Source organism: Aptenodytes patagonicus, chromosome 6 (assembly GCF_965638725.1).
Source record: "Aptenodytes patagonicus chromosome 6, bAptPat1.pri.cur, whole genome shotgun sequence".
NCBI lineage: Eukaryota > Metazoa > Chordata > Aves > Sphenisciformes > Spheniscidae > Aptenodytes > Aptenodytes patagonicus.
In genome coordinates this window covers 27830894-27853261 of record NC_134954.1, presented here as the reverse complement: position 1 = coordinate 27853261, position 22368 = coordinate 27830894, and the positions used below count along the sequence as shown (strand labels likewise).

Here is a 22368-nt window from a genome sequence, read left to right as displayed (position 1 = left end):
ATGGGTTGAGGTTCCCCTCCCCCGGCATCTCTAGTCTAAAGCCCTCTTCACCAGCTTGGCAAGCCTATGACCGAAGATGCTCTTCCCCTTCTCTGACAGATGGACCCCATCAGCCCCTAGCAGACCAGGTTTCTCAAAGCGAGTCCCATGGTCTAAGTAGCCAAACCGCTGGCTGTGGCACCAGTCCTCTAACCGTTTCTTGACTCGCCAGATTCGACTGGCCCTTTCAAAACCCTTCCCTTTGACCAGGAGGACTGACGAAAAAACTACCTGTGCTCCTGAGTCCCTTACCACCACTCCCAGGGCTCTGTAGGTCTTCTTGATAGTCCTCAGACTGCTCCTGGCTGTATGACTGGTGCCCACATGAAACAACAGCAGCGGATAATAGTGGATTGTATGAGGCTTGGTAGCCTCTCGGTGACATCCCTGATGCGAGCCCCCGGTAAGCAGCACACCTCTCTGGAGAGTACGTCCGGTCAGCAAATGGGTGCCTCCGTACCTCTCAGAACAGAGTTGCCTACTACTATCACCCGTTGCCTTTTCTTAGTTGCATTGGTTGTTATATGGGGGACAGATCGGGCTGCATTACTCAGCTCCAGCACCTCTCCTGATGTGGTGGGTCTTTCCTTTTCAGTCTGCAGAGCAGTGAAGCAGTTCTGCAAGGGCACCCCAGGCTTTGGGGGAAGTCTCTTCCTCCTGCTGGTCCCTGCCATTGCAACCGTCCATTCTTCTGCATTATTGTCCCCCCTCCCTTCTGTGTGTGCCGGTGGGGGAGTTTTTGGCTGTTTGGCCATGGGCTGTGGGTCCGCTGCAGACTGCGCTTGGAAGCAGCTATCTAACTCCTCCTCTGCCTCCCTGATGCTATGCAGCCTTCTCACTGACTCCTGCAGCTCAGCCACCTGCTGCAGGAGGTCCTCCACCTGGGCACACCTTTTGCAGGCAGGTCTGCTGCCTGTCCCTGCCCCATGAGAAAGGTCTAGGCACTTCCTGCAAGTCTGAGGTCTGCACTGCAGCCTCTCCCTTCAGCAGCTCCGTCTGGGTGGAGGCATCGGCCACCGCTGGGGTAGATGGTGGAGACCCCCCAACTGGAGCTGCGGCCTTTGTTCTCAGACGAGTGCCCACCATTCTGCCTTGAGGGTCAGGTAGGATGAGTACCCTTGGCCTTTGCCGATGGTCACAGAACAGTGCCTGGTTGCTGGGTTATGTGTACTTCAAGTCTCCCACTCGGCCCGTGGAATGCCCCTCCTTCCAAGAGGCGCCCTCCCGCACAAACTGCCGTGCAAACTGACGCGCCATGCTCTAGCTGACGCGCCACGCCCTGTTTGCCCATCCTGTTGGCAGCGCTCCTGTTCGCAGCACTCCCTGGGGCTGCCCTCTGTGGGAGTGGGGGATGGCAGCCATCACTCCTGGCCCCACCCACGCCTTGTCAGCCGCCCTCGTGAGAGCTGCCCACTCCCGGCAGGTCCCTGCGCTCCCCTGAGGTTTCACCGGCTCAGGAAACCCCCTGCCCCTGCACGCCGCAATCCGCCGCTCCGCTGCGGGACGCACCTGCATGGGAGCTGATCGCCTCGCCTCTAGTTATGTGTTTGCTGCTGAAATCTGAAGGCAACAATCTAATGCTGGGTTTCTAGGACATGCAGCTCAGAAAAGCACAGCCCCAGGAGGCAACAAAAGTGGCTTTAGGACAGCTTTCCAGCCTTTCAATTCAGGTGGAAACAGTCTGACGCCCAAGGTAGAGCAGGCCAGAGCTGCTTGTAAATGCCACTGCCCCTTCCTCACAACAGGCTGGCTGTCCTCCTGCCCCCCAGCTCCCCAGGCCACACACAATAGAAGTTGCAGCATGACAGCTGTGCTGCGTTACTGGTTGCATGAAGTAGGTTGGCTCACCAGGAGACACTGAGCACGTTACCTGGGCCTGTCTGCTGAGGTGCAGTGCAAGGCAGGGGTGGCAAGTTCTCTGCTTCTGATCTGCTCTTCTCTAGGTGTTGAGCCAGATCGGTTCCTGCCCAGTAAAACGGCAGTCTCTGCCAGCCCAAGCATTTAGAAATTGCATAGCAATTAGAATGTCAGGCAGATGTTTCTTGTCTTGACAGACGCAACCAGAACTACATGAACATCCTGCGCTTCCTGACACTGGGAGATAAGAAACTGAGTCCGTTTAACATCACTCATCGCTTTACTCATCTTTTCTGGCTGGGAGACTTGAACTACCGCGTGGAACAGCCCCCAACGGTTAGGGACTCTGTGTGAATCCCTGGAGAGACAAAATACTGTGTTGCTATAGAAGCGCTATCTTTTTCTAATTTAGGGCAAGATGGCAGAAAGAGGGGAGGCAGAAGGGATCCCCAGGGCACGAGTGCGACGCCAATTGAGGGAGAGTAAGGAAATCCCCTTTGCCCTCTCTAAGGATTAATGGGCCCGGGGCACGCCAGGAATGCTGTCTGGCACACTTTGCTGCTCCAGGCAGCATCGCTTCCCCAAACCTCCCAGCTCTCCTCCCACTGTGAGCGAGCATCTGTCCCTGAACAGCTTGATCCAGAGATTGCCTTTCTGCTCTATTTGGTTAGCTTTTAATGGCTCAGAACACGCCTTCAGAAACAGGCAAGCCATAATAAATACTGGATAGGTTTCAGTAGGCGGGAGACAGCAAGCCTGGTGTTGATGTGCATCTGGTTGTGTGTGTGCATGTGTGTATGCTTGTATAGGGGATGTATGGGCATTTCGATGCCTGTTTTGATAGACAAATGTTCAGCCACAACAGCAAAGACTGGGGCCTTTCAGTGAAGGGAAAGGTGAGGAAGTGACAGGGGGTACAGCTCTGTGAAACAGTTCAGAAGCACTTGCCCGCTTACCAGTGAAGGGAGTATTTATAAGAAGGTTTTGCATCATCTGCAGCTCTGCTGTTTCCCTGTTGGCAGGAAGCAGAGAATATTATCCAGAAGATCAGGCAGCAGCAGTATCCGGAGCTGCTGGCTTTCGACCAGCTTCTCATAGAGAGAAAGGACCAAAAGGTGTTTCTGCAGTTCGGTAAGATTCTGAGTTTGTTGGCAGATTCCTCTCCCATTTCCAGCAACTTTCTCTGCCAGACTTGATGTGGGGCAGGGTGTACAGAGCAGCATCTGTCTTGCCCACATTAGGGTTCTCAATGGGCCAAACTGTAACAGAGCTATCTCTCTGTTTTAGAGGAAGAAGAGATTACTTTTGCTCCAACCTACCGTTTTGAAAGAGGTACCCGGGAGAAGTATGCTTACACCAAGCAAAAAGCTACAGGGGTAGGTGAAAACTGGTTTCCCTTCAGAAGCATATAGCAGAGCAGGGAAAGTAACTCCTACAGAAGAAAGTGACCTAAACCAATCTCTCCATTTTCTGCCCTTGCAGTGTTTTGAAAGGAGTCAAAACAAACAAAAAGATTTGACACAAATATATGGTGCTTGGGCAAGTGAATTTTCTGTTCTTTTGTGAACTGGTCCTTTTCCTTCTTCTTGACATCACTTCTCCTTTGGTTTGCAGATGAAGTACAATTTACCATCCTGGTGTGATCGAGTGCTCTGGAAATCATACCCCATGGTGCACGTTGTGTGTCAGTCCTATGGTGGGTAGATAACAGACTGTAGATAGCAAAGCAATCAGTCTGAAACGGAAATGATTCAGAGCAGAGTCTGCAGGATCTCCCTGCACTGCCAGGCATTCAGCATAGAGGGACCTGGTGTTAAACCAGGCAGAGTGGAGCCAAATCTCTCTCTGCCTGTAACCTTACAAGGTTGGGAATTAATTCTGTTATTCTTTTATATGCAGAATACCACTCAGACAGCTGCAGCTGTCCAGCTTTAGGCCACGCTGTAGGATCACTTTACGCCAGTTATTTCTTGGCAACAACAACCACTTTTCCTGTGCACTTACCACCAGGAGCTCCTTACTTGATGGTACCAGCAGGGCAGACCCTGTGTACACAGTCCAGTCTGCAGAGGCTGGAGCTGCAAACATCTCTCTTCTATCAAATCATATTCCAGAAGGACTGTGTGGTACCAAGAGCCTGTTCCCTTTCTTGCTGAGAAGTGTCATAAAAGTGCAGTGCAGGGAAGAGAGGAAACCCACAAGACCTGTTTAAAAAAAGACTCACATACTAGTTCCTGAAATTTCATCAACTATATAGGACCAAGCATCTGGGTATAATGTTGATGGTTTCCTATGCATGGGATTGAGAAGAGAGCTGTAGAAGTCTCTTGGGGGACAAGGTGGACTGGTCTGATCACAGAGCCTATGATGATGAGATGTGTGGTCAGATAAGCACCTCTAGAAAGTCTGGCATCTGCCTTTATACACTGTTCTGTTCAGTGGACGGGGCTTGCTGGAATTCAGTGTGTGCTTAGGTCAAGTCAAGGCCTCGCTCACTCACTGTTAATCTTGGGCTATGAGTGCTCTGTAGCACTGAAGTAGCACCAGTGTATTCTTGTGTGATTTCCTGCCATATTAGAGCTTTAATTAGCTGTGCATGTTGCAGAGGCAACCAGGAATCCTGCAAATGCTTTTTGTACTGGGGGAATCTAACACTGACAGTCACTTGCAAAATGATATGGTAAAGTTGTGTCCATTAACCAAATCTTTATGTATTTTGGCAGAGTTACATTCCTATATACTAACGAGATTATGTAGAAACACCTTTGACCAGAGACAGTTACCACAGTGACAGTTAATGTTTTCTGGAAAATTACCGAATAATATTTCTATCGCAGTGATCTCACTGGAGCAGGGCAGTAACTATCCTCCCTTTCTCGTTGGCAGGCTGCACCACTGACATCATGACAAGTGACCACAGTCCTGTCTTTGCCACCTTTGAAGTGGGAGTCACTTCACAGTTTGTTTCAAAGAATGGTTAGTCAGGCTGGATGCAAGTGTGCTGTCTTCATCTTTGGATATAAAATGCAGTGCTTTATATATATGTTGAAAGAAAAAGCTGATTCTTAAAGAGTCCACTCAAAAATGTCTCCTCTTTATCTCCTACTGAAAATGCCATTATCTTCCCCTCCTTTTTCCTAGACTCCAAGTACACGGATTCCCAAGGGGAGATAGAGTTCCTGCACTGCTACGCTACTCTGAAGACCAAGTCCCAGACCAAGTTCTACATCGAGTTTCACTCTAGCTGCTTAGAAAGTATGGTTTTGCCCATCTTTATTCTTTCTGTCAAAATTTCCTGCTTGTTTGGATTAGTTCCCCTTCCTCTTGCTTTAACAGCTGTGTAGATCACTTGTTCCAGTGCAAAAAAGGGATGTCTTAGAGATTTGTTGTAGTTTACAAGTCATCCTGTACAGTCAGCAATACAATCCAAAACCCACAGCCATTCAGCTGTAATCCATGCTTAGACATGTAGCCTTCCACCATTTCTTGCATCTTGTTTGGCAATCTGATCATCTCTTTCTTGAAGAGAAACGTGTGTTGTTCTTGTTTATCACACAGAAAATCTCTACTTAGCAAACACTTGATTGATTACATTTCTAATCATGCCTGCTACAAATGATCAGGTGCTTTCAAAATAAAGCATCTGCATTATGCTAATAAAAATAATTTAATTACCCTGGTTTGAAAAGAATAAGTCAGAGGATCAATTTAAAGTGAAAGGAAAGATAGTGATTTGATTCTGTAAATGGGACTGTGTACCCACCACTGCTGCAGATTTTACTCCCTGTCCCTGTGCTGCAGGGCTAAGTCTCAGCTGTTTATGTAATGCGAGCCTACATGCCCTTGCTGTGGTTTTTTTTTAAGCGATTCCCCATCACAGGACTGCTCCTGTAAGTGGGACAGCATGCCTTCGGTGTGTGCTTCATTACATTATCGCATGTCAGAGCGCTGTGTCAAAGACAGTTCCATAAAAGATTATTTTTTGGCTGTATCAAAATTTGCATAAATTTCTATGGAAACAGTGTATTACGAGTCTTAAATTAGAATTTCAAAAGTGTGCTATCTTGAGTGGCGTAGGAAGAGCTGTCATGTTCTTATCCTCCAGTCCATGTATGCACTGAGCTTTTCAGTGCCAAGTTTAACTGTAAAATAAAACTATTTAACAATGCTCCAGTAAAATCACTTGTAAGTTTACTGTGTAAACATTCACCCAAAGCTCAGACTTTAAGCTTCTTAATACTTTTAAAACTTGTGTCCAAGTGGAAAAATAATTGTAGACCTTTTGGAGACGTAGCATCTGAAAAGGATTTCTGGCCAAGTTCTTGCTGTCTCTCTTCTGGTGAACTCCTTTCTCATCACTTTGCAGGTTTTGTAAAGAGCCAGGAAGGAGAAAATGAGGATGGGAATGAAGGGGAGCTTGTGGTAAAGTTTGTTGATGCTCTTCCAAAGGTAAACGGGGACTATGTTTCCATATCCATATGGAAGAGAAGCCTTCCACTTGCATCCCATAAGCAACATTACGTCTTTTGTTTTTTAATATAAACATTACTTTCAGGAACATGGTTGTGGTCTTGTTTACACTCAAAAGGGACTGTAAGAAAGCAGGATGGGCTTAAGCTAAACAGCATACGTTATAAGCTGGAAAGGACTTTTTTGCCAGTATACTTTCATCTGTATCAGGAATTTTGCTGGCCTGATTAAGTCACTCAGGAGCATGACTTTTTTCTCACCTTTTTAGTGAACGTAACTATGCTGACAAGTCTTTTAAGCAGGCCCATTTTTTTTTTTAGTTTTAGATGGAAGATAAAACAGCTGTCCTGGAGTTTCTTTGCCCTGTGAGACAAAGGGGTTTTTTCTTGGTATTTTTGAGAAAAGTTGACTAAGTATTTTTTACTTGTGTTAAAAAGACCATCAATGGCCAGAAGTAGTGTTCTGCATGTCAGTATAAAGACAAGTCCTATCCTTGAAATCGGAGCTGTTCTCCATTTCCTGGCATGGTGGGAGCTGGAAGAACTATCAGAGCTCTTGGATTTGGAGTGAATATGCATGTCAGTACCCTTCTGAATAGCCCAAAAGAAGAACTGCTGACTTTGGAAGGAGTGCCTTACACTGAGAGATTGAGGAAAGACTCTACAATAAGTGATTGTAACAACAGCCAAACAGATTTTTGGGAACAGACTGTAATCAGAATCCAGATCTCTTCCTCCTAGAGCAATTTTCAGTCCGCACTGTAGGAAAAAAATGCAGCTCAGCCCAGTGTGAGTGTTTGATTTGTAGCATTCTGTCTGCTGTGCTGGGAGTGAGAGTGGGGGGACTCTAAAAGTGTGTAGTCTTCTACCACAGATCTCCAAACATAATTGAAGAGGCTGATCCCGGGGGTGACATGATACCCTCATGGGTCTGTCCAGTTGAGTTTTGCTCATTTGGGACTGAGGCACAGGACGAACTGTGTTCATGTAGACCACCTATTGTATTGACCCACATTAACTTGTCTTTGCAGCTGACTCCAATTATTTCAGACCCAGAATACCTACTGGATCAACACATCCTGATCAGCATTAAGTCATCAGACAGTGATGAATCTTATGGTAAGTGCTTAGCTCTAAAGTTCTGGATGAGTCAAAACCTACTTAGATTTTTCCAAACCGCTGAAAGAGTGGGAGAGAACAGAAGTAACTCTTATAGACTGAACCTCTGTGGTGCTCTGACTTCTGATTTAGAACTCAGTACAATATTTTGTGAGGTAATGATGATTAGAGGAATATGAACTAGAAGCATCAATCTGTGTGAGCTTTACCAGCCCTAAAAGAGCAGTGGCTTAAAAAGCAAGTATTTTATAGGAATTAAATCAGGAGTCAGTCTGTTTAAATGGGTATATTCAGAACATACAAATCCTGTTTCACTTGCATTTACTTGATGCATTTCTCCTGCCTACAGAAAAGTCATTGTCAGTGCTGCTTGCTTCCAAATTCTAACCAGCCAGAGATTGCAGTCCTTATCCACAGAAGGCTCTTTGCTGAAATTTCATTAACTGAAATGGCAGTCACAGGCTCATGTTTTCCTTACCTGTAATGGAAGCTCAGAACCCTGTAGTCACCTGCAGGTGTCTCCAATGCCCAAATCCTTCACACATACGTGAAGAAGTGAAATGAATGCCCCTGATTTCTCAAGAGATATTACACTCCTTACTGTGATCCAAAGCAGATTCTCTCCAGTAATCTCAGCCCTGTCGGCATAGTGATAGTAGATGACTGACACAAGAAAGAGATTTCAATGCTTTTTTTCTCAGTCCCAGGCTCATTGTCTCCTTGTCATCCTCTAGGGGAAGGCTGCATTGCCCTGCGAATAGAAGCAACAGAATCCTTAGTTCCTATCCATACTGTGCTGACACACCATGGTGAGAAAACAGGGGTCTTCCAAGGTGAAATCAAGTTACAAACATCACAAGGAAAACAGAGAGAGAAACTGTATGGTAAGGAACGAGATCATCTCTGCAATGCTCGCTCTAGAGAATATCCATCTCAAAAGATTTCTGATAACTGTCAAGGAACTGAAAATTATCCTTGCAGTGCTTTTAGTCCCAAAGAGGCAAGAGCTTTTGACACTGACTGCAAGGAGATGTGAGTATCGTTCGTCCTTAAGTAAGAGTATACCTTACTTTTTCAGAAAGACACAGCAATTCCATCTGGGTTTTTCTTTTTCATCATTCATCATTCAAGCAAATGCAGCAGACTGAGAGAGCCCCCTGTCTGTCACTCATACTGATTTTATTGAATAGTGATACCTTACTTCCACCTATATAACAAGGTGCCGAAGCTCTCCCTGCTCCAGTCACTGCTCAAGGAGCAGTTCCTCAGCTAAAAGATCACAAGCTTTGCTTATTTTACCTTGCTACCTGTTGTTCTCTTTCAGAGTACAAAAGCAGCCTCACAACATTTACTATTATTGTCAATGGTAAAATGACCTGTATATGACTGTTTGGGGGATCATGACCTTTGTATTTCAAGATACACACTTTTTCCCATGTCAACAAAACATGATATGTATTAGTGGGCAGTTGAAAACATAATAGCAACAACTGTTTAAAACGGTCTCACTGTCATTCTGATAGACAAAGAAAGATGCCTTAATACAAGCAGTAACACTGAAAACTTAGGGAATCAGACTCTGAAGCTGCCAAAACACTCTTTTATGCCTTTTCTTTCCTTCAGACTTTGTCAAGATTGAACGTGATGAAATCGCTGGGCAGAAACCAAAGAACATCAGCAACTTAGAGCCTAGCAAAGACTGGGATCAGACTAACAGGTAAAGGGCAAGTGGGTAAGTCAGTTACAGAAAACTAGTTGGCTCAATAAACGCAAAGCTGAGCTTGCTGTGGGAGCAGTATTAATAGGCATGGTGAGCACTGGGAAGCTGCCTTTGCGGCTCTCTGGTCAGGGCTGGTGAATGCTTCTGTGCCCAAGGCTTCAAAAGCTGAGAATGCATTAGTCAGACTGGGTCCCTGCAGTCACTTAAAAAGGGCCCTTTTATTTCCAACAGAAAGTCAAAATCTACTCATCTGATGGCCAGAGAGGCAGCAGCCATTGCTCGCTGTTGGGGGAGTGCTTCCTCTTCTCCAGACAACCCGGGAAAGGAGGATATGTTACGGTAATCTTGCTGCTTTACCTCTGCCAGCTTGGGGTGGGAAGCTATGCCCAAACTGCCTGTCTTTTCCTTTCCAGAAGTCACAGGACACTTCTGGGTAAGGCTGTCCTTTCACTCCAGTTTCACAGGTGCATTTCTTTGCAGGCAGCTTCCTGTCTTCTGCCTGCTAGTCTATATGGGTACACTTCAAAAGGCCAAATGTCTCTCCTGTTGTTCCAGCAGCATATTTCTATGCTGCACAATGCTGCCCAGTGCTGCGATTTGCCTCTTGCTTGGAGCTGTCCTGTTGCAGCTGCCAGCTGAACTGCTGGGCCCAGAAACCTGTAAAAGTCCCTATATGTGGCTGCAGAAGCTGAGTGCTCTCTGCAGCCTGGAAATAGAAACATCTGCCACAGCCAGAGGAACTATTTGGGGCTGGGGGAGGTGACCTTGACCCAGCTGCTTCCTCTCCAGTGACCCAGGGAAGGGAGGCGCTAACAGGACTCCCACTTACTGTCTGATTCTGAAGCAACAGTGACAAAAAAAAAAAGTAGGTTCTATTGAATCTAAGTAGTCAGTGGGCACGAACTCCTTTGTAGCTGGCAGGGAGACAAAAAAATAAACGTATTTGTGCATGTATCTTCCTAACAATATTTATTCTCTTCAGCAGCTCCACTCCCACAGACATCAGCAACCCCAACTACCTGGGGATGGCTGCTTTCTCTCAGCAACCCTCTGCAACCAGCCAGCTTAAGCAGATACCTTCACCAGACCAGCCACCTTCTCTCTGGAGCTACGAGCAGCAGCCCAAAGAGACTACCTCCGTAATGGGACAGAGTCAGTCATCCTCCACATCACCCTCCTTGTCGCCTCTATCTCCAAAAACATCCCTCCAGCCTACAGTAAACAGAAGCATTTCTAGTCGGAGTCAAGAGTACCTGTGAGTCTTTGGGTTTTGCACTGGGGCTATTCCCCTCTTTCCTGTCATTCTGCACAGTCACTATTTCATTATCTGTATGGAGAGTTCAAGGTGCAGCATATTCTTTCAGTCTTTTATCTCTAGAATTAGAAAAAGATAAGTGAAGGTCACAAGTGCAGACATCACATACTCAAAGAAAACTAGTGTAGTAGTTCCTCAGACTTTTGTGAAAGGAAAGCCAAAATATATGTATAAGTTTAATTCCCTACCAAGAGAAGAGAAGACGATGACTACAGAGTTGACTGTAGTAACAAGAAAAGGGAAGAGTGTGGCATAGATCTTTCCACTGGATGGGATGGAGAGCTCCTTCACATGTCATATGTGAAGCACTTTAACTGAATTTCTACTTACACTACTATACAAATGTCCAGCTTGCTATAGACGTTAGCATCCATGTGCTGCATCTATCACAAGTCTTGATGCAGAATTTCCATCCAGCAATTGAAAATATCCCATCCCTACCCAACTTAGTAAAGTGATGAGACTACTCCACCCTAGTGCATGTACACAATCAGTGTCCTCGTTCCAGACCTTTTTCATAGTGACAGCTGCTTTCTGAGTCTGGGCTAGAGTTCACTGGTAAATGTATGCGGCACTCTATAAGCCAGAACTTGCAGAAGTCAGAGCTGCAAGCACTGCCTCAATCTGTTATGTACCTGACAACGCTTCATCACACTCTCAGCTCTTTGCTGCTGCATGTACTGACTTCCAGAAAATAACTTGAAGCAAGTAACACAAATCATCTGAAGACACCCAAAGAACATGTGCCACTCATCCCTATTCCACGCTGTTCAGTGATATTGTGGCTGATCTTTTAAGTATCGTGGCGGTTCTCCAGATGAAAGCCTTGCCAAATCAGGTCGAGTCATACAAAAACCACGAAACCTCCCTTGTCCCATTGTACAGCTGTGCTGTCATTCCAGACTGAGCCTCGATTCAAAGGGCTCAGCTGTGAACACACAATGATTGTCTGACCCTACAGTATATAGCTATTACTTATATATTGTGCATTTGGGTGCATTAAGGAGTTTTATCCCTTCCCTAGGAATACCATGTGGCATTGGTAGCAAAAGGAGATTGACCTAGTTGTAAAATGCTACAGTGTGATGTGAGCTCTTACGTTAACTGTCCGGACAACCATTTCAATCTTCTCTGCCAGATCTGAGGATTCTTACTAATATTTAAATTCAGATTTGTGCATGTCGCAGAGCCATCAAAGCACTTGGCACAGTTTGGCTCAGTAGCTTATCTCTGTTTAAGGAGAAGCCAAGTATCACTCTGACAAGACTGTAGTCTAGCAGGTAGTTTATACAGTACCATGCATATCTGCTCTCAGCTGTCATGATAATAATGATTAAACAAAGTAAAAACAATACACAATTCTGTTCTTTTTCCCACAAGTTCAATTGTTATCCTGTTACCCCTTTGCACAGTCAACTTAATTTTATCATGCTCATTTCCTATTAATTTTCTCTTTAAATCAGTCAGTGTCTCTCACCTGCTCTTTACAAGTCTTCTTTTTACACTGCTTTGATGACTGTAGGCCACCTGAACTGGGGAAAATGACAGCAGAGCCTTTGCTTCAGGAGGAGGGACAGCAAAAGCCAGAGATGTTTGAGAACCCACTGTATGGCTCTATGGGCTCTAAGTGCAAGGTGGCATCAAAGAAGGAGCAGGACTACTCTAAGGCCTTGCGAAAAGAGCAGCCACCACTGCCTGATCAGAGCTTTCATCTCACAAAGTCACAGGAGCCTGAGAGCAGCAAGACCTCTGGCAAACAACCATCACCACCTTTCCTGGTGCCCACACAGCGATTTCGGTCCTATACCTGCTCTGGCCAATCTGAAGAAAAGAATACAGGTGAAAAGACTCAAGGCAAACCAAAGATGACTACATCATTAGAAAACTCAGCACCACTCAAAAAACTAGTCAAGCCGTTGAGGTCTGAAGTCAGCCCAAGCATCCAGGGACAGCACAACAAGCCTCCCCTTCCCTCGAAGAGCCGGGCAGTGCTGGACATGCAGAACTCCAAGGGCCGAGACTATCGGGACAGTTCAGAGCTGCCACACTCGGGGAAGCATCGGACAGAAGAGGGATCAGTTGGCAGGACAACTACACCGGTGTGTTACTTGTGGGAATAAGGCAGAGTGGAAGTTTTATTAGACTGTGGTGTCACAGCAGAATACTACTAGAGTAGTACTGGCTTAATCACTGTGCCCTCACTCTTTATTTCCTAACCAAGCTCAGAGCACTGTCCTGAGGGACTACAGGGCTTGCAGAGCAGGGGATGCAAGGGAGTATCTTAAAGCAATATTGCTGCAGAAGATGTCATGTTGTGAAACTATGGCCTTAGTTTTGCATGAAGTTTTAACTTCTTCTGGACTGTTTAAGCTTGATGGCCAGAAGAGGAATGCAAATAGTCAGCTACTTTGTTATTGCTCATTTGGTGCATACAGCATTGTTTCTGAGAATGTCCAAACTTGGCCTGACAGCACAAATCTACAGTATTTGCTAATAATTTCCTTTGCTGTTATTAATAAAAAGATGATTAAAAGTAGTTATCTATGGGAAACACTTATCAACTTAGAACAGTGGTGTCCAAAAACATTACAGAACCCTCTACAGAAATAATCACACATCCACTTTTCTGGGCTGGTGGTTTTTTTGTTGTGTGGGTTTTTTTGTTGTTTTTTTTTTCCAGAATGTCATGAGCTGTAGGGGGAGGTCTTAGTAAATGGGTTTGGGAGAAAAAGAGAGCCCACTTGAGCAAGCTGTAGGTTTGTTTTTTCCTTCTCCATCAAAACTTTTAGAATTTACAATAGACAAGCTGATGTCTTCTCTTGTCTCTACAGTGAAAACGGCACAGCAGATGGCACCCTAGGAAGAATCCTGATGGGAAGAAAGATGGAGATTACTGCTTTGTTCACACTGGTGTCCTCTGGTCTGGTTCTAAAAAGACTGGGGATTTTTATTTTTGAGGGTGTATCCCTCTCTATGATTATGAAAGTGTTCTAGCTGAGAAGTTTATCCTGTGTGGCTCAGACCAAGAGAAGCCAAGACCACAATACCAAATGCAAGTTAGCCTTTTGTAGTATCACTTCAGTACTTCTATTAAGAGGCAGGTGGTTAAGTACATGCATTAGTAAATGTTTTGAAAAAGAGGAAGGTACGGTATAAGGACTAGGAGATGGAAGGGGTGTATATAAAGAGCCCCCTTTCTACAAAAGCAAAATTTTTATTTTGTGTTACAGAATTCCTATTAAAGAGTGATATGTAAAGAAAGCATTTTGAAAGCGGTACAGCTCCAAAAGTATGTCCTATCCATGGAAAAAGGAGCTAGGGGAGGGTGGGAAAAGAGTTTGAATAGCAAATACTGATGAATGTCACACACTGTCAATGGAGCCAGCTTTGCCTCTAGTGTGATCTCCCAGGCTGCATACATGCATTATTCATGTCAAGTGTGAGGGCTGGCCCTTGGCACTGTAGCTATTTTTTTTTTCCTAGCAGGTAGTGCTTTTGTACCCCTAACAAACAAAGGGAAATATCAAACTACATGCAGAAATGGGAGAATAGGCAGGGTCCATAGGCAGCCTAGGAGTATAGCTGCTTGAAGGGACGGACAGCAGTCATTCCAGCCTGTCTTACAGCAAGCACTCTGCTTTTGAAGGACACTGGCCGGCTGGTTTTGTAGCATTCTTAATAGATTAATGCTGACCTTACTGTATACTTTTGTTCATTGACTGAGAATGAATAATGTTAACATACTTGTAATTTCTGTTATATTCATGTTAAGTATTAATGCCATGGTTACAATTAGGCTATGCCTGTTTGTGACTTAATCGTTGCTATTGTTTCCATGTTGATTACTTAAAAATAATAAAATAGTCACCTTTCTGATCATTCTTTACTGAAAATTCAGAACTGCCTGCCACATGATTTAGCTTTAGTTGGGTGTTATACCAGCTTGCTCAGTGATAGTAGTCCCTGCCCAGAAGAAACACCAAAGGCACCGAGGAGTACACGGAAGATACAACAATGCCGCTGTGATATTGTGACTGAGGATGCATTTGTCTGTGTGCACAGACCCTTCGTGGATACAGCTGGTTTAAAAATTCTAGCACCTGTTAGCAGGTACAGTTACTAATTGTATGAGTATAGAAAACGTACAGTAATTTTACTGGAGCAGAAGAGGCCAAGCATAGGCTTGTGAGAATGGGTGGAAGAAGACAATCTGCAAGGTAGAAATCTTTTAAAAAGAGAGGTTTTTCTGCCATGCAAGTTGGAGTTTCAAGGCATTACTGAAACACCTGGCTCTCTAACCTACAAGTCAGCAAGACAGGCCATGAGCTTACATTCCTCTTGCTTTATTCAACAGAATCCTCTCTGTGTAATCCCCATAATTCAATAGCTGTGGTATTTCCCTGGCCCTGGGGAGCGTTTCACTTTTCTATTCCAGATTGCAGAAGAACTTGTACAGCCACAGAGTAAAACCCTCCTGGAGCAGGTGAGCTTTCTGTCCAATATGGAGCGTTAGATCAGGTCCTACTAATTCTGTGGTGTGTTCTTGTATGTTCGGAGATGGAAATGTGACAGGATTTCTACAAATAGTTTTTAACTTCTCAACAATGAGACAGGCTCAGATTTTCTGTGTTTATCCACTGACTTCCTAAGCTGTAGAAAAGAAAGTATATTCCCCAAAGTTTGCAAAATAAAAGCTTGATATAAAGCAAGGATAGCTTCTTGCAAAAATATTCTCCTAATTGGAAATACTGCTTAAATTTGGCACAGATTTGCAGATGAGCCATTTGAGAACACTGGACTTACTAAGGCATAATATAACATCCAGGTACTTGATTTGGCCTGTCCTTTAGAAAGGCATATTGCTGGGGGAGAAGAGCAGCTCTCTGCCAAGTTTCCAGTAGAAAAAAATGCATTATGATTCCCATGCTAAAAATGCATTACTTACCCAGCTTGAGAGCTGGGTAAGAATTATCACTTTTGACTCCAAAGAGAGTCTGAGTTATTCTCTATGACAGGAACGATGGCAAATGCCACCACACTTTTTGCAAGTGGAAAATGTTCAAAAGAAGGCTCTGTAAAGAGCTTTCTGAGGCCTCTGCAGAAGAGAGTTCTCAGGTGAGCAGCTTAGAGTGGTAGAGATGGGCTGGTGCAAAAAGAATAGTGGGACACTGCACAATACTTGTCTTTACGGTAAGACTAGCTGTACCTTGAGATGGTTGAGTTGATAATACCAACTGTGGGAGCTTGCCAGATGTGAATATTAGAAAATTGAATTTAACAAATAAATCTTGTGCTTATGTTTGTTTTGTTTCATTTTTACTTTCTGTCATAAAGCCTTTAAGATGATATCTACTGGTTTTACTGCCTGTGTCCTGAACCAAATGAAACCAGGACTGAACACAAGCTGCTTCTTTCTCTTTTGTCTCTGGGCCTATGACTCTCTTGCCAAACCAGGCACATTCTTCTGCAATCTCTGTATTGTCCAATTAAGTTGGTACAGGCAGTACAAGTAGAAGATATGAAGGGTATGAATTGTCCAAAAATTTACTGATTTTCCCCAGATGTAGTACCTATCCGTAACCTTCCGTCGTCCTTTTAAGTTCTTAAAATAGCTGCAGTCTTAGTGTACTTATTTCCATGGAGACCCAGCTGTCAAAAATGCTTTAAGTTCCTGGCTACAGGATGTAATGCTGTAGAACACAGTAACCTTTTAAAACCATTTCCTGCCTGCACCTGATGCATCTAACACAAGCTTACTTGTCCTCTCAACTGTAAAACTATCACAGGGCGCTGTTAAAGCTTCTCCTAAAATGTTGTAGTAGGCTACATACTTCCTTCCTGGTAAAGGTAGGGTCTTACAGATTACAGCTCAAGGGGGAGGGAAAATAGAAGGAAAAAAACAAGTGAAGATGAGTTAGTCACTCCAAAATAGCAAGGGGATAATTTTGATGTTGTTAGAAATGATGTTGCTTAGGCCTCTAGTCTGCTGGGGCCAAGCACTCTCTTTCTATACAGCTTAAAACTAATCATTTAGTCATTGTCCTCCCATTTGTTTTTAAAAGGAAAGTTTTTCTAAAATTTTTACCACATTTTTCTGTTGTCCTTGTGATAGTACAATTAAATTAGTCTGTGTGATTGAAGGGATATATTGTCCAAAAATGAATTGATTCCCCCCCAGACAAAGTTCCTAATTTTTACAACATTTTGAAGGCTCAGATATTTGCGTATGATTAAACTGTGGGTGTCAGGAATAGCTAACTGACCAAGGTCACCCAGGGCAATTCCCAGAGATCCCCTAACCAATGGCCCCAGATAGCAACAGATTGGTTGGAAATGCACAATATCCAAATACTTCTTTTTTATTTCCCTAATCTCTGCCTAAGAGAAATCCACACTTCCCCCTCTAGGACATTTGCTAAAGAGACTCCATCCCTACCCTCATTTGTTATATCCCTTGATGATAACGTAAATCGGAGATGCAGCAGGTGGACTGTGCATTAGGAAAGTTTAGCTGACGGTGAAGGCTTCTCTTGATCTGCAGTAACAATCGACAGTTTGGTGCCATAACATATGTCAGCTGCATCTGCGTGGTGCTTGTTTTGTTGAGGCTGAAGTATTTAATGAAGGAGTCGAAGACTTTCCCTATTTTCTATGCACAGCTGAAGCAAGAGCCAAGTACAGCTGGAACTGTCTCACATAGCTGCTCACATCTGCCACCTAAGAGGTGCTGCAGGCCTCAGTGCATTTCTGCAAGCGCCTATGGAGGGGGCTCATTATGCAAGTGCTACAGAATCCAAATAGTCATTTCAACATGCCAAATTTCCCTAGTGTAGAAAAGGTGTTAGCTGTAGAGGTATAAGATGTTCTTTCTATATATATAAGTAAACATCAGGTTATTATTCACATGAATATGAAAAAGATCTAATTCCACAGTGTGTGCATGGTGGTGTTTCAAATGTGGCTTTTAAGAAGTATTTTAGGATTGCATTTGTGTTAAAACTTCTGAAGTATCTCAGAAATTCTTTCACAGTTGAATCCCAGGTTGACAGAAGAGAGAGATTTTTTACCTACTTTAATTTGCTATATTTTTTCTGATGCATAATGAGATAATGCTTTATCTCATTATGCATCACCAAATTTCCCTGAACTTCTGTTCTCAGTTCATTACCGTTATCCTGTTTTATTAATTTTATTTACAGATCATCTTGTACTAGCTCCCAAGTCAGCTAAACAAAAGGTAGATTAGACATGCAGAGATTAATTCAGCTCTGTAGAACTGTCCGCTGGTTCACAATGTCATGTGTATGAATACAGTCTTTATTGCAGCCGTGGTTTAGTTTTGTCAAAATTCAGCTTTATTTGATTTCAGCTTCTAGAGATGAGTAGAAGTTTTGCCTGAAAAGACTCAGTTGCTGCAAACACGTGGAAGGGCTTCAACGTATACTTTTAGATCAAAAAGAACTGACATTCTTCTGTAGCATTCAGAGAACTGTAATCAAAAATGTATTCTCAAAAACCCAGTATTGCAGGAGACATCACGAAGACTAGTCATGAGTGTTTGCTAAGATCTGGGCGTTGGACTAGACGATCTCCAGAGGCCCATCCAGCCTCAACTATTCTGTGCTTCTGTGATTATATTTAAATGAAACCATTCTGTGCCAGGGATGGTAATCTGCTACACATTACGGTTATTATTAACACTTTATTGCATTTTTTTCTAAGGTCTGGTCTAGATTACATACAGAATAAATTAATCTCTCATAAGGCATTAGATTATATCATAACTAATAGAGATAAAGATGGCACACAACAGGGTAGTAAATGTTGGGCTTAGGAAAGAATGAATGAATGGGAATGGATGAAGGAGACAGGGTCCAGCCACAAGCAGAAAGGTTGCAGAAAAGCAACCAACAAAGTAAAGACTTTGTGGAATGAGAGAGAACCCAGCAGAAGGGAGGTGGGTAAAAGCTGTCTCCAATAGAAACAGGTTGACCCAGAGAAGGGAAGAAGGAAATACAGCAAAGAAACTGGAAAAGTAATGAGACCTTTGCAACAGAAAGGATGAAGAGTTAGCATGGAAATTATGTCTGGTCTGTACTTTACAGCAATTTGCATCTTCACAATTACAGCTTTTAAGCATAAAGAAAACGACAAGATGTGGGAAATGTTCCCTCTTTTAAAATGTAAACTCGAAGATCCAAAACAAAACCTAATTTGAAAATGGAGCTTTGAATTTAACTTAGCCTTTGGGAAGGACACTGGTGATCAGCATCTTCACAGAAAATGAACATTTCTGGTTCTAAGTCAGAAAGGAGTAAAGGGAAGTAACTGAAGCCAAGCACCTAGCTTCAGTCCGACCTCGCAGCGGGTCTAAAGGGAAACGTCACATCAGAAACTCTTCCACTCACCTTTGAGCAATGATCCGTTTCATCACTTGAGTGTCAATCACAACATGACCATCTCAGCACAGAATCTGAAAAATTAGGCTGGAAGGGACCCTGAAGGGACCCATGCAATCCATTCACCCTACCAGCAAAGGGTAAACTACAAAATTCTTCACAGAGGAATGTTTTTAACTGGCCTTACATACGTCCAGCGTGGGAGTTTCTCATCTTCCTCAAGCAGTCTGTTTCAGAGCTTCACTAGCCTTACCAGCCCTTCCTCACCTCTAGTGGGCATTTCTGAGTGGGCTTTAAGCCCTTTGTCTAGTCCTGTCCCCCGTGAACAAGCAGATCACATTATTGTCTTAATTTTCTGACGCACCATATTTCCATACTGCTCTCACGCTTCCCATCAGCCTTCTCTTTAGAGTAAACAATCCCAATTGCCCAAATCTTTCCTCTGGGTCAATTCTTCTATATATTTTGGTCATTCCTGCTAGGCTACTTTGACACTCTCAAATTTTCTTGAAATTTGCTGGCTAAAGCTGGACATGTCTCCACCAGAAGCCTTGCTCTTGCCAACTAAAGGGGAAGGATCATTTCATGTCTCTTGCTGACAACAGCCCTGTTTATCTCTGAGATGAGGTCTGCCTTTTTTGTGATAGTATGCTGTTGCTGACCTGTGTTCAGCTGGTGAACCAATACAAATCCTAGGTCTTTTCCTACAGATCTCTCTGCATTCGCATGCTCATTTCCTCCTGCCTGAGGTAGTACTTTGCATTTATCACTGCTGAACAGCGTCCTGTTTGTCAAGAGAATTTTGAATTGGAAACCTGCTCTCCGGCATACTTGCAGTCTTCAGTCTGCACTGCCTGCATGGGAAACTGCAGCTGCTGCGGGTGCTGAGAGTAGAGCTTGCCATCAGAAGTAGAAATGGATTCAGAAGCACGACAGAGATCTCACAAAATGGACAGCACCTTCCAGGAGTGCTGAAGTTACACAAAGGGCAGGCACAAAGACTCTGAGTGAAATCCTTTTTAAACATGGACTGTAGCATATAGCTTTTGTCTTTAGTGGCACTTTCTGTCTGACTTAAGGCAGTGTTGGACTACATTTAGATATCGCTTCTTCTCCATCTCCCTGTTCATTTATTTGTAAGTAATTAAATACAAACTGTTGTAATCTGGGGTAAGATTATACCTCTAGAAGGACACTATGCCCCACGTGGTGGAGGGTTTAACCTCACAGCTAGGATGCAGACTGCACCAGCTTGTGTACTAGGAAAGCTGGTGATGATGTGGCATGGCCCCACATACGGGCACACCTGGGTGCAGAAGGAAGTTGTCCCAGTGTTTTTTCTTTTTATCCAAGACTCTATGACCAGTACAGTGCATGTTTAACTGTTCTGCCTGGCTCCACTATGAACCTCTCCAACAGGCACTTAATGTCTCGCCCATCACTGGTAAAAAACTGGCCCTCATGGCAGGCAGATCAATAAAATATTTTGATATTAGCCTTTTCTGTGTCTCTACACAACCTTGCATGCTTGGTGCAAGTATCTCTTCCTTCGCAGCTGCTAATATCTGAAATTGCCTCCCTGTGTTTCCCTCTACTTGTATCTGCTGAAGAGGGTTTTTCTCCTTTGCCTTTTTTCCCCTGGATGCACAACTACCAAATCCACAGTAAGCTTTCTATGGGAAGCAAAGTTTCAGCCTCTATGGATGTAGAATATAACATACTCCCATTGGAGGTATAGATTTTATTTTTTCACTGCGGTATGAGTTTTCTGAAAATCATTAGATTTGTTAGTTGTCTTAAATTTTTATTCCTGAATTAGGCTGTTGAACAAATTGGCAGATTTTAATGATGGTGGTAGCAGAAAGGTGCTTCAAATGGAGAAAGAAGCTACTTTCAGTCTGAATGAGCTATTTTATCACGTTCTTATAATTCGTTGATATAAAAGGAGAACAAGATGACAGATGATGACATGGAGCACGCATGTGTTATTGGAAAGACTACCAGAAGCTTAAGCTGAATTTAAGAAGAAAGAGGAACTTTGTATTGGAGTGGAAAAAGCATCGTTAGCAGGTGTTGTAAAAAAAAAATCAGGATGTCCTGCCCACTATGGAAATCATAGATTACAGAAAGGTGGACATCTTTAACATAGTGTGATTTGTCTAAGATTCAAACATATACAGATGACAATTAATTTAAATCCTTCTCTTGGAACAGTCTAGCAGTTATTGTAAACAGTAAAACATACACAGTGTTTCCAGTAATTTATCTAATGCTTGAGGACACACTTTTTTCTTTTTTTTTTCATGCCATTTCTGCTCACACTGGTTCTTTTTCCTGCCGCACTGAAAGAAATAGTGGACAATTATTTTTTCTCCCAGTTTTAGTGAGAAAAGCCTATTCTCAAAAATGAGCTGAAGGATTTTTGTTGGAAAGGCTGAAGGAAAGCAGGTGGTTGGCAATTCAAAGGTAGTGAGAGACTTTGGGGCTGATTATATATTAAGGCCAGGGTAAAAGCCTCAGGAGAGGAGTAACTGAGTCTGATCCCTGTATTTCTGTATTTTTGTCTTCTCCCTTTTTCTCATGCTTCATCTTTGGCTTCCTCTTTCTCTGCAGAGGATTAAGATGTAGAGAAGAAGATTGGAAAGGATGAATTTCTCTCAGCACTGCCCTTCAGGAGTTCAGTAACTATATCCGTAGAATTAGGACTTAAGCTTACAGTTACAAGTAATTTTACATTTTTAAACATCTAATTTGATTTTATGATGTATAAGCAGAAAAAAGTAGGCTGCGTGCTTACACTTGGACAAATTAGTTTTGTAGAGAACATGCATAACCTTGTGCACAGAGCTGTGCATGAACTATTATTAACTCAGCCAGCCATGCTCTCTCCTCCAGTGTAATAATCTAGGGAATCATCTATTTTATTCTGTTACAATTTAATAATTGCATCTTCATTCATTTACTCAAAAGAAAAACAAAACAATTTAGGTAGTCCAAGACAAAAACCTTTATGAATCCTGCCCAGTTTCAAATTAAATTACAATAATATGGTTACCTAACACATTACTTAAGAAGTTAAGCAGTTAAAAGTAAAGCAATGAAGCAAGCCGTTACAGATTTTTACATTTGCCAGAGAACATGTAGTTTCTTCGTGACGGACAGGATGTGCTAGTGCAGTGAAGGCTGCCCTTGTAGTTTATGCTGTGTTCCAATTTTTCAAAGTAAACCTATCTAAAAACCCCAAAACTGCACTTCATTTCACCACCACCCTCCTTGAACAGCTGTGTAACTCAGTAAAGCTTCATAACTGATGCTCTGTATGCCCTGCTGGAACTGGAGGTTGTCTTGTGGTGGAGATTTGGGGAAAAGAGTACCAAAACTACCCAACAAATAGTATTGCAGGTGTCTCTATTTTGGGCGATGCGGTACATCACCCTTCTGCTAGCTGTA

At 43.4% G+C, this 22368-nt stretch overlaps 1 protein-coding gene across 4 annotated transcripts in view; it reads left to right on the top strand.

Moving 5' to 3' along the window:
• The window catches only part of INPP5D (inositol polyphosphate-5-phosphatase D), a 62442-nt gene extending 48050 nt beyond the window's left edge, over positions 1 to 14392 (top strand). The window contains exons 15-28 of one of the 4 annotated variants that reach the window (XM_076341693.1): positions 2094 to 2232; positions 2919 to 3027; positions 3184 to 3272; positions 3511 to 3592; positions 4783 to 4872; positions 5038 to 5151; positions 6263 to 6318; positions 7397 to 7484; positions 8219 to 8368; positions 9108 to 9201; positions 9436 to 9543; positions 10187 to 10459; positions 12042 to 12618; positions 13351 to 14392. In XM_076341693.1, the coding sequence (XP_076197808.1) occupies positions 2094 to 2232; positions 2919 to 3027; positions 3184 to 3272; positions 3511 to 3592; positions 4783 to 4872; positions 5038 to 5151; positions 6263 to 6318; positions 7397 to 7484; positions 8219 to 8368; positions 9108 to 9201; positions 9436 to 9543; positions 10187 to 10459; positions 12042 to 12618; positions 13351 to 13353 (1972 nt within the window). In that variant the 3' untranslated portion in view covers positions 13354 to 14392. Of the gene's footprint in view, positions 1 to 2093; positions 2233 to 2918; positions 3028 to 3183; positions 3273 to 3510; positions 3593 to 4782; positions 4873 to 5037; positions 5152 to 6262; positions 6346 to 7396; positions 7485 to 8218; positions 8369 to 9107; positions 9202 to 9435; positions 9544 to 10186; positions 10460 to 12041; positions 12640 to 13350 lie in introns of those variants that run through there. The other 3 variants (XM_076341692.1, XM_076341691.1, XM_076341690.1) reach the window with 3 other exon arrangements.
• The last annotated feature ends 7976 nt before the right edge of the window (positions 14393 to 22368 follow it).